The sequence below is a fragment of the Egretta garzetta genome, unplaced genomic scaffold (genome assembly GCF_000687185.1).
Source record: "Egretta garzetta isolate BGI_Z169 unplaced genomic scaffold, ASM68718v1 scaffold46, whole genome shotgun sequence".
NCBI lineage: Eukaryota > Metazoa > Chordata > Aves > Pelecaniformes > Ardeidae > Egretta > Egretta garzetta.
This window is the reverse complement of record NW_009260268.1, coordinates 3,652,534-3,665,450: the sequence shown is the minus strand read 5'-3', so window position 1 is coordinate 3,665,450 and position 12,917 is coordinate 3,652,534. Positions and strand designations below refer to the sequence as shown.

The 12,917-nt window shown below is 40.0% G+C and overlaps 1 protein-coding gene across 1 annotated transcript in view; it reads right to left on the bottom strand.

The window, feature by feature from the left end:
- Positions 1–559: 559 nt before the first annotated feature.
- Positions 560–12,917, bottom strand: part of WWC2 (WW and C2 domain containing 2) — a gene marked incomplete at its 5' end in the record, with an annotated part of 65,361 nt that continues 53,003 nt past the window's right edge. Inside the window, 5 exons of the mRNA XM_035897818.1 lie at positions 560–626; positions 2,629–2,756; positions 8,283–8,525; positions 9,602–9,694; positions 12,338–12,502. Of these exons, the coding sequence (XP_035753711.1) occupies positions 560–626; positions 2,629–2,756; positions 8,283–8,525; positions 9,602–9,694; positions 12,338–12,502 (696 nt within the window). The remainder of the gene's footprint in view (positions 627–2,628; positions 2,757–8,282; positions 8,526–9,601; positions 9,695–12,337; positions 12,503–12,917) is intronic.

Below are 12,917 nucleotides of genomic sequence, written 5' to 3'. Positions count from 1 at the left end.
TTGTTTTCAGAAACAAAATTCCAATGTGGGTGATTAATCTAATTAGCAGCTGTTGTGAGGCAGCCTTAATGTTTTGGAAAGGAGCTTATGCTTGTGGTTAACTTTAAACTATAAAAGTCACACTCTTATACAAAAATATCACATGGCAAAACAGCCATCTTCACAGTCTGCTCACATGAAAACAGTGAAAAGATAAAACAATTTTCTGTTGAACGTCGTATTTCTCAACACAGTGCGGTTCAACAGGATACATGCTTAGTACTGCCTTTGTTCCTTTGTTCCATCTTTACAAAATAAAAACACATGCAATACATACAAACTGTACAAAATCAGCATCAGTATACCAAAATTAATCTACTTTGGTTTTCCGGTGGTTGGTATTTTTTTTTTTTGCTGTTTTTTTAAGCATACAACAATTCAATTCACTGTATTTTACAAATAAACATATCCATAGTGAATGTAAAATAGAAGATCTTTAAAAGCAGGTCACTGGAACTACAAAGTTCATCTGAAAAAGAGATGAGCAAAAGTAGAAAAACACTTCAATGAAAATGCATAATTATACATCATCAGCTGGAAGGGCTGGTATACTGATCTTTGCTCTTGTGAAGTATGCCATCTTCTCCCTGAAATTAGAAAACAAGTTACTATTTTACTATTTATGGCACGACTCCAATGTCATCTGCTGTACAGTTGCTCATGTTACAACATAGTTCTTTAAAATACAGGTTTGAAAAATATACAGTGAGGAAAATACAGAGTGAATTTATTTACAATAAATGTGGTTGCCAGAGCGTTCTGACATAATTCCCTTCTTAGGCAGATTTATGTAAAAAGCAGCTCTAATTTTGAAAAAAAAAGTTAAAAAATCAATATTTCATTAATAACTCCAATGATGAGTCTGAAATATTGATCTAGTCACTGAATTTCCTATGATGATATTTCAGTGGGGGGATGAAAAGGCAAAATAAAACATTTTATCCTGACTTGGGAAAAGGTGAGGGGGGGGAATAATTGGATCTTGGCAAGACTCAGAAAAGCAGAATTGTCAACCCATTCTCCAGTTGCTTCCCCTGCGCCATTACCATTTCTGTCTCCTATGAACTGAGAGGTTACTGAAGCAGAACACGTCTACACAAGCTTGTCTGCCAGCAGCCTAGAAAGCAGATGATGAGTATTGGGGGCTTAAAAATTAAAGCTCAAAAGAGTCATTCTTCTTGAGAGCTTCAAAAATGCCTGTGTGTGATTAGTCTTTGAGGCCACAGCACCGTAGCCAGTCCAACTAGCATGGCGAGTACGGTTCAGCCCTAAGAGGTAACTGTTGGTCCGTTAAGACTAAACCATGTTTTCCACTGTCAAAGCTTGAGTTCCCATCAGAAACAGTAGCTCAGAGCAAAATCAACTATGTGAACTGGATTCCTCAGCCAATTGTGCGGTGATCAGAAGATAAAGGAGAATGGAGTGGAGTCTTATCATACCTGTCTTGCAGGGCAATGATGTCGTGAGCACTATCACGTGCTCCTGTAAATTTGTGCAGCAGTCTGTTTGTGATGACTCTTAAATGACCAGCACTGACCAAAACTGTCTCAAGACTTGCACAGAAAGTGAAAACTGTTTGAAGATGCTCTGAATTTCACACTGAGGATTAACAGCTCAGCTGTAACACTTCCTTGCTGAGGAACCCCTTTCTTTTCTCTCTTGCTTTGATTCTGCATCACTTACAGTTGTGGTTTGCAATGTGTGCCTCACAGGCCCCTGTTTGCCTACAGACTTCTCAAACTGCTCCCAAGAGACTGGGTTAAAAAAGGAAAAAAATCCTCATACGTATTAGCAGCTAACTTAAATTTCCTATATGGGAATTCAGCCATCAAATTTTAAAAACGTGTGAGTGACAAACCAAATTAAGTTAGCTTGCAGTACTGCTTCTACGTGGAAGAGTATACATTGTATTTTTCACTCAACAGGTTTGTATTTATTTTTATGTAGAAGTGTGGCCTTCCGGCTGCTAGCCCGCCACTTACTGGCCAGCCTTTTAGGAATTTAGACCAGTCAAAATTAAGGTTTAAAATTAGAAAGTGTTCATTGTGGCTTTATGCTAAGCAAGAACACTTGACTAATTGCTTCATATAATCGGTTGCCGTTCCCACAACCACAAGGAGGAGGGATTCAAGTTCCCTCTTGAATAACAAGTCTTGAGCAAGGCACAGGTAGCGGTGAATCAGTTTCCCGATGAGATTATACTGTTCTACTTCTCCCCGAGGGGCGCTTTGCTTCAGGCACCTGCCATCACTGGAAAAGATGCCATTACTTGAAGCCCACCATGGGTATGGTGAGCCATGGCAGGGGGCACACGTGCTTGCCCACAGCAGATGCCACGCAGTGCTCTGAAACTTTTCACTCTGCTTCCTTACCGCCACAGCTCAGCCGACGCTCTGCCACGTGAGCAAGGTACAGAGGCCCGGTCCTTTGAAACACCAGCTTTGAACTATGTTAGAAACGTGTGATGTTTCTTGCAAAAGGCATGTGGATTTTTGACGAATATTACAGGGTATGTCTGATTACATTTAGAAATCATTCACGTTACCTCACTGCATTAAAAAAGAGCATGAAAAGCAGAACGGGCCATACCTGAATGACTGCACCTGCAGTGGCACCTTCTGGCTCTGCTCCCGTAACCGGCACACATCCTTGGAAGCTTTCCTCATCAATTTCTCAGCACTTAGGCCTTGTTTCTGTTCTTCTTTTGACTGTTCAGCCTGTAAATAGGAAAGAGAACCGTATTTTGCTAATAATAAACAACTACTCATTTCAAAGAAATAACAAATTCTTCTGTGCCAAGCAAACTTGGCAGTGTTAGGTTTGCAGTTGGACTCGATGATCTTAAAGGTCTTTTCCTACCTAAATGATTCTATGAAAATCTCCATACAAAGGGTCAGCAAGACAAAAGACTGACCTCGCAAGCCTAAGCCATGGGTATGAAATAAGGTAACAGAACTTTTCCTTAAAACAAAACCAAAAAAAAAGCAGCGCAAATCCCACACCATCACAGGTGGCTACTACTAGGTGTTATGAAGTTTGACAAGATATTTCTCAAAGCTATAGATCATACAAATTTAGGTATTGTCTGACAAATGTTGTCTATCCAAATATCTTTTCAGAACTGGGAGACAGTGATTCTCTTCCCATGTAAAATGCTTTTGTTTCCTAGTGAAAGCTGTCAGGGAGGTTGCCTATATCTAATCTAAAATGTCAGACAAAAAAAAAAATAGAGAAAGCGCACTCTCAAAATCCACTTTCAAGTTTTGTTGACCCTGTTAGCAAAGTTAATATTCATGAACTCTTGTGCTTTCATTCATGACATGACACCTGTTTCACATGCAAGACTCACTTTGTTCGTTTGCATTGTCACAATGTAAAAGCCAAGGCAAGTGAACAGAACGCCGGTGGTAACGAGATCAAGGGTCTTTCTTGATGCGAACACTGTTGAGCAGCTCCATACCCCCCAGGAAGTTACAGTATTTCTGTACCTCCGTATTGCTGGCCCCATTACATATGTCTTTACCACGCACTGCTGCATCAACAGGACAGTTGCGGCTGTACCATCCACCGTTTCGGCAACAGGCTGCTATTAAGAGTTGTGGTTTGTTTTTTAAAAAAAAAAACAAAACAACTTTATCAAGGTTTTCTGAATGCCCAACGATCTGCTTAGGTGGGCAGTCACCTGGATTTCTTAGACAAATAGCCACCGTTCACATGCAGGTGAGTCCCATCACACGTACATTATCACCCCCATCGCATGTGGGGTGCGTGGCATGGGCAATGGCACCTTGCGTGTGCATTAGCTTCACTTCTAGACTGCAGGGACTGTCAGACAAATGTTATTTACTACATTTTTAATTTTGCCAGCCATCAAAATTTAATAGAAGCAGCTCATGCTCTTAAACAATTTTTAAAGTTCTTTAGAGGTTCGTTTTTGATGCTGAACTTTCGGCACTCGGACTTGAATGAGCTGTTCTGTTACCTCAAATTAAAACACACACCCAAGCCAGAAACAGCGATCTTCAAAGTTAGTTTGTAACTTAAGACTTCACCTCTCCAGTTCTGAATTCAACCCAGTAGACTCCCAAACAAGAAACCCAACTAATTAAAAAAAGTTAGTCCGTGCTACCAGTTTCAAACTGGGTATTTATAGAAATGTGTTCACAGCAGGATAGTGGTACCCTCCGTCTGTTGAAACACACTCCCGTGTTTCATATGAAAGCGTTTTACATGAAAGAGCACCACCCTTTCAAAAACTCACTCAGAATCCAGTCAGTTTGTACTGCTGTTAACTTCCTCAGTCCCCAACTCCAAAATATCTATGACTTTAAAATGAAAATAACCTAGAAATACTGTTTTTGTCATTAGTTTGTGAACATAAATTTGCAATCTACAACTGGTAGTGTATTAATTAATTTTACATATGTCACTGGCCATATGTTTTATCAGCTCCCCTAGTTAATATTTATCCTCAAAGCACTAAACATACAGTATTTCAAAATTCTCTAATTTTATCTTTCCCCTAACTATATGCAAGATTCTTGTGACTGCTGCATTTCAGGTTAATAGCAGAGATGACTTCGTCATTTTAATACTCTCTATTACCATACACTCCTTCTTAATTTGCTTTAATCCTTTTATTTTTTTCAGGATGTTCTCAGAGAAACTCCGATTTCAGCCCAATGTCTCTAAGAGTATGCATGTGATAAAGTACGTACATGACCAGGTTTATATTTACATCACGTTTCTTGAGTGATTTATAAAGATAGTGAATCTTCCATCTATATAACATAGAGGAAAGCATAACTAATACACTGGCCATACATTCGATACGTGCCAAAAAATCTGGCACTTACCTGCCAAAAGTAACTGCCGGATAGGAATCTCTGTATCTGTGCTTAGCTTAAGCATGAGATGAAGAAGAAACACCATACAAATTAAAGCTGAAACACTAATTCCTGTCTTGTTCTTCAGTGGTTTTTGTATAGGATGAAAGTGAATCTAGAGAAAAACTGTTAAGTGTGCTAAACACCAAAACACTGAACAAGGACATATTTGTGGTATTAATGTCATAATTACAGATTACCTCTACATAGAAGATGTAATGAAAAGAAATAAAGAAGATCTTTACAGATGTTCACAGGAATCTTTTTTGGATGTACACAAAGAGGAGGTACTTCAGAGGACATGAGGTGTCTGAAAACTTACTTGTATGAGGATTTAAGACTCAAACTTTGCAATACTGCATGATTTCTCACAAAAAAGTAATCTGAACAAGAGAAAATACTTCTGGTGCACAGAATCACCTACTGCTTTCTGATCTGCAGGTATTAGTGGGCTTTACGTACTTGCTGTACTTTGGAAGGTGTGATAGGAAGCGGGGGGGAAGGTATGGAGTCTGTGTACTTGGCTTCAAGCAGAGTAACTGCATGCTAGCAAGCAGCCATGGATTTTCAACATCCCCACATCTGCGGTTTCATTTTTCAGTTGAGAGTCTCTCACTTTCTCTGGCACTTCCAGCTGCTGCATTAGTCTGTGCCATTATAATGCCTGCAGGATCTAAAAAATAATCTATGACAATGTTCTTCAGGCTGCTGTGTTTTGCTAACCCAAGAGAAAACACTGACAGCAGAGTACAGCATTCTCAGGGTTGTTTTGCTCCACAGGGGAAGGCTGCAATAGATTTTAAGGGTAAAAATATTTCTAGAAACTTTGTAAGCAGTCTTCAAAGAGGTGGAGTGGCTGTGATTGTTATTCTGACTTGTAGCTTGGAAAGGAGAACTTAAATGCTGTGCTGCAGCCTGCATATATTTTAGGAACATATATTATTACCCTTACTCCTCATCGCAGTGCGTGTCGTGGTGCTGATCACTGACACCAGAGATATAATGTATGACAAACCTATCTGCTGCCTTGAAAAGAGTCAGCTGAAATCAGAAAGCACAAATCCAGAGGATTTATAACATTAAACGTTGCAGAGGCATACTCTAGTCTAGTGGGAATAGCTTTAGAGTGGGAGTAGTTTTAAATTAAATAAACAATTAAAAATAAACACTTCTATCCTGCATCCAGCATTAACAGATATAAACTATGAACTTCTAAATAAATTTAGCTATGCTTCTTTCGTGTAAGTCACTATTTTTATGGGTTAAAACTTAGAAAGATCAAATTCATACAATGAATGCACATGGTAAAAAAACCACAGAGTTACTGTGTGATGTTTAAATGTTGTGCTGTCTTATCCCATTTTGCCCAAGGGTTTTTTCAAAACACTTGTCAATGCTCAGCCTAAACTCTGCTAGTATTTTACAGCCATTTTAGAACTCCACTATCCATAGCCAACAGCAGATGCCAAGGAAAGAGAGACAGGATGACAGAGAGGACAGAACAGGGCATAAACATAGAGCTGGGAGAACGTGTTGGGGAAAAGTTTTGTTTCCTAAGCTATCAGATGGTCAAGGACTTTTTGAAGTAGGTGATATCGCTATGGATAATGACCTCTGATTAATTTTTCTTCAGTGAATGTATCTAACTGCTGTTTGTACCTATGCAAACTTGCAGAACTCACAATGTTCTGTGGAAAATGTTTTTACCGTTTTTACATTTTGTGCTATGTTTGCTTGCATTTAAACTGCCACCTCTTCAGTTCCCTACTTCTTCCTGTATTATAAAAGACAGTGATGATTTGCTCTTTTCCACCTCACTCATGATTTCACAGACTTCAGTTGTAGCTTCTTAGCCACTCCTAACATGAAAACTGTTTCCTCCTTTGACCGTCCTTATCGACCCTCTGTAGTTTCATTATCCACTTTGAGAAGAGGAACCAGAACGGAACCATGTGTAAGTTACAGACATAACATGTATTTAAATCATAAAATAATTACTTGGTTTGTTCCAACTTCTTTTCTTAGTAATTCCTGTCTTATTTGCTTTTTGACATCTGAGTGCTGTGATGTTTTTGCCAAGGTTTTTGTTTCTTATACCCAGAGTATCTCATTCCTAACATGTAATTCAAATCTCAGCTTTCTATATGTAAATATGAGGACATCCCTTCCCTCCTCTACACAAGGCTATTTACTGACACGCAGCTTTTTCTAAGCAAAACAAAAAAACCCCCAAATAACTGTTGCGTACATATTAGGAGGTCCTCTGCACCTTGTTAAAACTGCTTTCCATTTTTATGACTCTGAATAACTTGGTGTCAATCAAAACACTCATCTCTATCAACCATAAATAGCTGAAGAGTACAAATGCCTCCTGGGTGTCACTAGCAGCCTCCCCTCACTGAAAACTGGTGTACACTGACTGACAGAGATGGGGAGGGAGCTCCAGAGGGCACCTACTCCAATCTCCTGCTCAGAGCAGATGACGCTAGAGCTGGGTACCCAGGGCTATGTCCAGTTAGGTTCTGAGTATCTGCAACTGTGGAGGTTGGGCCCCTTTTCCAGTGTATGATCACCCTCACAATTTTAAAAAAAACAAAAAACAAAACCAACCTTCCCAAAACATCCAGCTTATTCACGCATCTTGTTGGAATTCTCTATGTTCCAGCTTGTTGCTGTTGCCTCTCACTCCTCCTACCCTGCTTCTTGTCTTTTATCCGCACGAGGGCATCCCATCTTACCTCATGGCAGTTTGGAGACAGTAAATATATACTTGTATTGTTTCAGAGACCATCACATAGAGAATAGGATTTGGCTTTTCTTTGCCAAAACTAGAACAATTATGCCCTGCATAAGGAAGTAAGCCACAGTGGAAGTACTGCTTTTCCCACATGCCCCTGCCACTGTCAGTAATGGTCATTGCCTCTTCCTTCCTGTTACAGAGATCTTTCAGCTACAAGTTCTGCACAGACTGCAAATCAGCTGATGCTGAAGGACAAAAACCACATTCATGTCTGTAGAAGTATGTCTGGGACATGAGAATATGAAATTAACTTTGAAGTGAATGCTATTTTACTACACCAACCACAGCTATTACTCCAAATAATAGAGTGTCTACTCCTAATTACTAAAGTATTTAGAGGGCGCTAGAAAAATACTAGGTCATATTCTAGGTTTAAATGCTGTAGTGTTGACTAATAAAGAAATAGGGTTTACACTGTGTAATTCAGAGGTGTCATTAGTCAAATGAGCGCTTCTGTAAAAATCTTTGACATGACAGACCAAATTCCTTAACGAATTTCTAGAGAAGGTAGGGGCATAAGTGTATTCATTCACACAATATCTGTATGCCGCTCATACCTGTTTTTCAGCTTGTTTCAAGAGTTTCTGGAATCGTTCATCCTCTAGCACACACAGGGGAAGGTCTGTCTCTCCTCTACCTTTCATTTCCTCAAGCTTTTGTTTCAGATCCCGCAAGGCCTGAAGCTCATCATTCAGACGATTCTGTCTTGTGCGTGATGCCTGGAGGTCCAGCTCCAAGTCAAGGGAAGTGCGTATGGGGCACTCTTGCATAGCTCTTCGCATGATCGGTTGGCAAACAGGCTGAATCATTTGGGAGACAGAACAATAAAAATTAGTATCTAGAGAGGCTACTGTAGTTTGACATAATACAGTCAGGAAAAGCTCAAATATTTTTTGTTTTTCTTCAGCAGAAAGCTACTATGATGAGATCCAAGTCCAAAAATTCAGCTATTCTGGAATTTGTCTTCAGTCAGAAAAGCTAAAAATAAATGCAAAAGTTTCTCCAACCAGGTTTACAATGATGTATTTACAGGTTAATAACAAAAACTCCATTCTGATCCCCAGGACAACACAACGCCAGGAGATTAACACTGCACAGACTTCCCCATAGATTTCAACTGCATTATTTATTTCTATAAACATTTGGTTTTTCCAAGGCCTAAGCAAACATGTACAAGTTATGAACTCTGTAAAGATGCATTCTTTAGTGTATTTCACATTAGTTACTGTCCTTTCACTGTGCATTGTTGCATGAGTAAGTCAGGCAGGAGAAGCCATCCCAGACTATTCAGTTTCTTACAGAAACATAATCCTGCTAACAACCCTTCCAGAGAAGTGGTTTTTTAGTTACAATCAAGATTAAAATGTAACTCTCTCACTTACATAAGAATGAACTCCATGCAAGAGAAGTACAACTTACTCTTGTCCTTCAATCCTTTTGCTACTCAAACACTGCTGGAGTAAATCGCCTTGAAAAGGGCATCTGAATCCTTGAAATTTCCACCAAAATTTACTCAAGATATCTGTTGCTGGTGGTAACTTTTGGGCAGCGTAAGCCACCTTGGGTCACTTTAATATTTGGGTTCTTTTTTGACAGTAACAAATTAAAGTTCAACAGTGAATGCCATGATGCTGAGCACCAGTGTCTTGCTGCTGGCTTCAGCCACAGCTAGGACAACTGAAGCTTTTGTTGGTGGGGGAAGATGTAGCACTGAGTGCACTGTGTTGAGATTTCAACCTGAAACTTCAGGACTACATGTGGTACTTGTATTGCTTTTGCCGAAATACTTGAAATAAAGCACATGGCTTAAGTTGTTTGTTGTTCTTTCACTCCCTGTACTTTGTTTTAAACCGTGTCCAGGTAACGTAGCACATACCCGTTTAACTCTTAGGCTCCGCCGTTCAGTGGCATTTCTCACAAAGAGAGACTTTTTGGCTAGTGTTGAGCTGTCGCTGTCACTTCGATTCAACTGTCAAAACACACATAACAGAGATACAAAGCATCTTCATACACAAATACATCTGCATTGATATAACCAGCCAGAAAACCTCTGTGTTGATGTAGGACATGTAGGTCATTCTTAGTATAAAGTAAAAACTTTTTCAACTGAATAAGCATCTACTCTAAAATTCTATTCCTAAACCAAGAATCATAGAATAGTTGTCCAACCCCCTGCAATGCACAGGAGCATCTTCAACTGGAGCAGGTTGCTCAGAGCCCCGGCCAAGCTGACCTTGAATGTTTCCAGGGATGGGGCATAATTGATCTTATTGAATGAATAGTAAGTAGATTCTTTAGGAATGCAAGGCAGGTAACTATGGTTATTAAGCACTGCCAAATCACTGTCTGGCTTTTACATGACTGCAGATTATAAACTGTGGATTTCATTTGCCTAGGGCAGGCTTTTAACAAATTTACTGCAGGGGGGGTAAATTACTGTAGACATGCACCTGTCCAACAAATGATATTTTTGTATTATTGTTATTATTGTTTGTAACAAGCATAGGTGTGCCTACAGCTTCCTTCAGAAGCAATTCCTGCTTCTCAACAATATGTATGCGCCACAGCTCGGCAGTAGTTTCTTCTTCATTATAGCATTAGTTCCACATACATCAGTGCAGACTGACTGTTAGACGCATCAGCATGCATGGTGGTAACCTTCAAAGAAAACAGAAGCATCTATATGCAGGATATTTATTTCACCTCTTCAGAAAAGGACAGACAAAAAGAATCATTCTGCTGACATTTCCAAAGCCAGAGCCCGAAAGCATGCTTACAGAGGCCTGACTTGGAGTTGAGGGTGAGAAATACGACCTCCTGCAGTATGAATACACCTCTCAAGACAAATCTGTCTTTTCACCATGGATCCGCTACTGGGAACTCACCCCTGGACAGGCACAGGTGGCTGTCATCACTGATGTTCTTTAAGCCCTTTTCAATGGGTATTTTCAAAAGCACCAACAGACTTTGTCCTTTAGGCCTCAAAAATCCTTGTCTTTCCTGTAACATCGTACCAGAGTACATGCTTTCTTAACGCTAGGCCATCTCTTCTGAAAAGAGAGCAGCTGGCAGTTAGCCAGATCGTATCCAACAGATGCTTTCCTCCAGTACAGCATCACAAGGCAAGCGAGGCTGGAGGTGCTTGTGGTGCAAGCCGGGGACTAAGAGGGTGGAGACACGAGTTGCCCAGCCCTCTCCGTGGACTTGGATGCAGCTACAGTGCCTGCTCTTGAGCCCCAACAGGGGACTACAAGTATTTCTGAAGCTGCAAGATTCATCTGTGCAAACATAGGTCTTTCCTAGGCTACTTTGCTTCCCAGAGATACTGTACGCAATGAGAAAGAGAATGGTTTATTCCAGGTATGGTTTTTTTAGATCCTGGCTTCTGGCAGCAGGTACACAGCAATGTTCAAACCTACAAAAGCCCAATACTTTTCCAGATGCAAAAAACCTCAGGGGTTTATACTAACTAAACTATCAGAGCAACTAGTGTTACTTCCTGGGGAGGACCTCCACTGGCAGTAAGCTAAGGCTACATATTATTGCCAATACAACTAATTTCCAGTGTACAGGAATTAAGATGAAGGCTAGGTTCTGAATTCAGCCAATGATCTACTCAAATTATGTAAAGATTGTTACAAAACGATCTGCTTGCTTTCATGCTGGAGGGTATATGGGATAGTTATTTAACTGTGTAGATACTATATTCATTTTTTTTTTAAGCCAATGATAATCACAGAGAAGTGATCAACTTTCATGTTCCCAAATGATTAAGGCAACCACGTCTAACTGAACTGTAGAAGAATTAAAGCATATTTTTTTAAAAAAAGTCATATTTGTATGAATAACCTGTAGAAACTAAAGATCAAAAACAAACTGCCTTTTCTAGGGTGTCTGTAATTAAAATCTATAGATTTTATCTATATCTAGAGCTGGTAATCTATGCTTAAATCTTTAAAGGCATGATTTTCACAGTTGGTTTAGCAGCAACAGGGCTGATATTTTACATCTTTTTTTTCCATGCTACCATAGATCTAGAGAGACTGAAGAACTCTGTTGCCGAAGCCATGTTCAAAACTCAGCCCCTAGGCAGCACTCCCACATCTTTCAAAGGCATAATTACAGCAGGATTTGGGCTGCCCAGGTTTAAAAGCAGTTGAGATACACAGTGAGATTTCAAATTGATGACTGAGCTCTTGCTATACTGTCACCCTTAAATGGTTACATTATTAAAACATGGTAATGCCATGGCAGCTTACAGTGGACTCTATTCTATGTTTTAACAAATTATTTTGCTATGTGGGAGCTGTAGTTGCTGATGTGCAGTGAAACACACTTTTTGCAGCCAGCCAGCACAGGAATCTGTGTTACTTCTCTGCAATGGGATGTATTTTTGCTCCGGTAAAGGTGTTTTGCAAGCGTGCAACTCTGCTGAAAGCCAGTTCTGCTGTGCATTGGGTCAGTCAGGGAAAAAATGAACATAGAGAAAGCAGAGGCTCTGCCTCTTGCAGGGAAAACTGGTACATGACTCACTGTCATTAATGCATCATTCTCAAGGAGTTAAATGACTCTTTAGTTAATAGCTCTTCATTCCAAGTGTTTTTCCTCTTACCCTACAGATATATTGGTTCCGCTCGCCTGGAGAGAAGGTTTGTGAGCGCACTATCATGCTGTTCCTGACAAAAGGACGCTGTCTCGAGCTCCAGCTGGCTCTGTCCTTGGGTCGGACTGTTGCATTCTCATTAACCGATTCCTCAGTGTTAGTCTCCTTATCAACCTATGAAAAGGAATTTAGTTTGTAAGAACTACTATATCTAGACACATGCCACTACACAGTTTTTGTGCTTTTGGATTTTACTAGCATTCTTGTTACCTTGCAGCAGATGGGAAAAGACCAGCAGCAAAAAGCATCTTGCACATAGAGAAGATATGCTAAGTAAAGAAACACAGAATTCCCCAAATGCTTAACTGTGTGTGTGGGAGCCTTTGAAGGTGTTCTTTGCATGTAGTAAAACCAAAACTTCTGCAGAAAGGCCTTTCCTGCCCTGCAGATGGTCTGGTGCAACTGCGGTGCAACAAGTGTTTCGCTTTGCCATTTGCAGACATTATTACTGTTAGTGCGCATTTAGATTAATTTTGTTCTGCATTTGCAGAACAGCAAGGTTCTGCCATGCTAGAGGTGGTGCCTATGC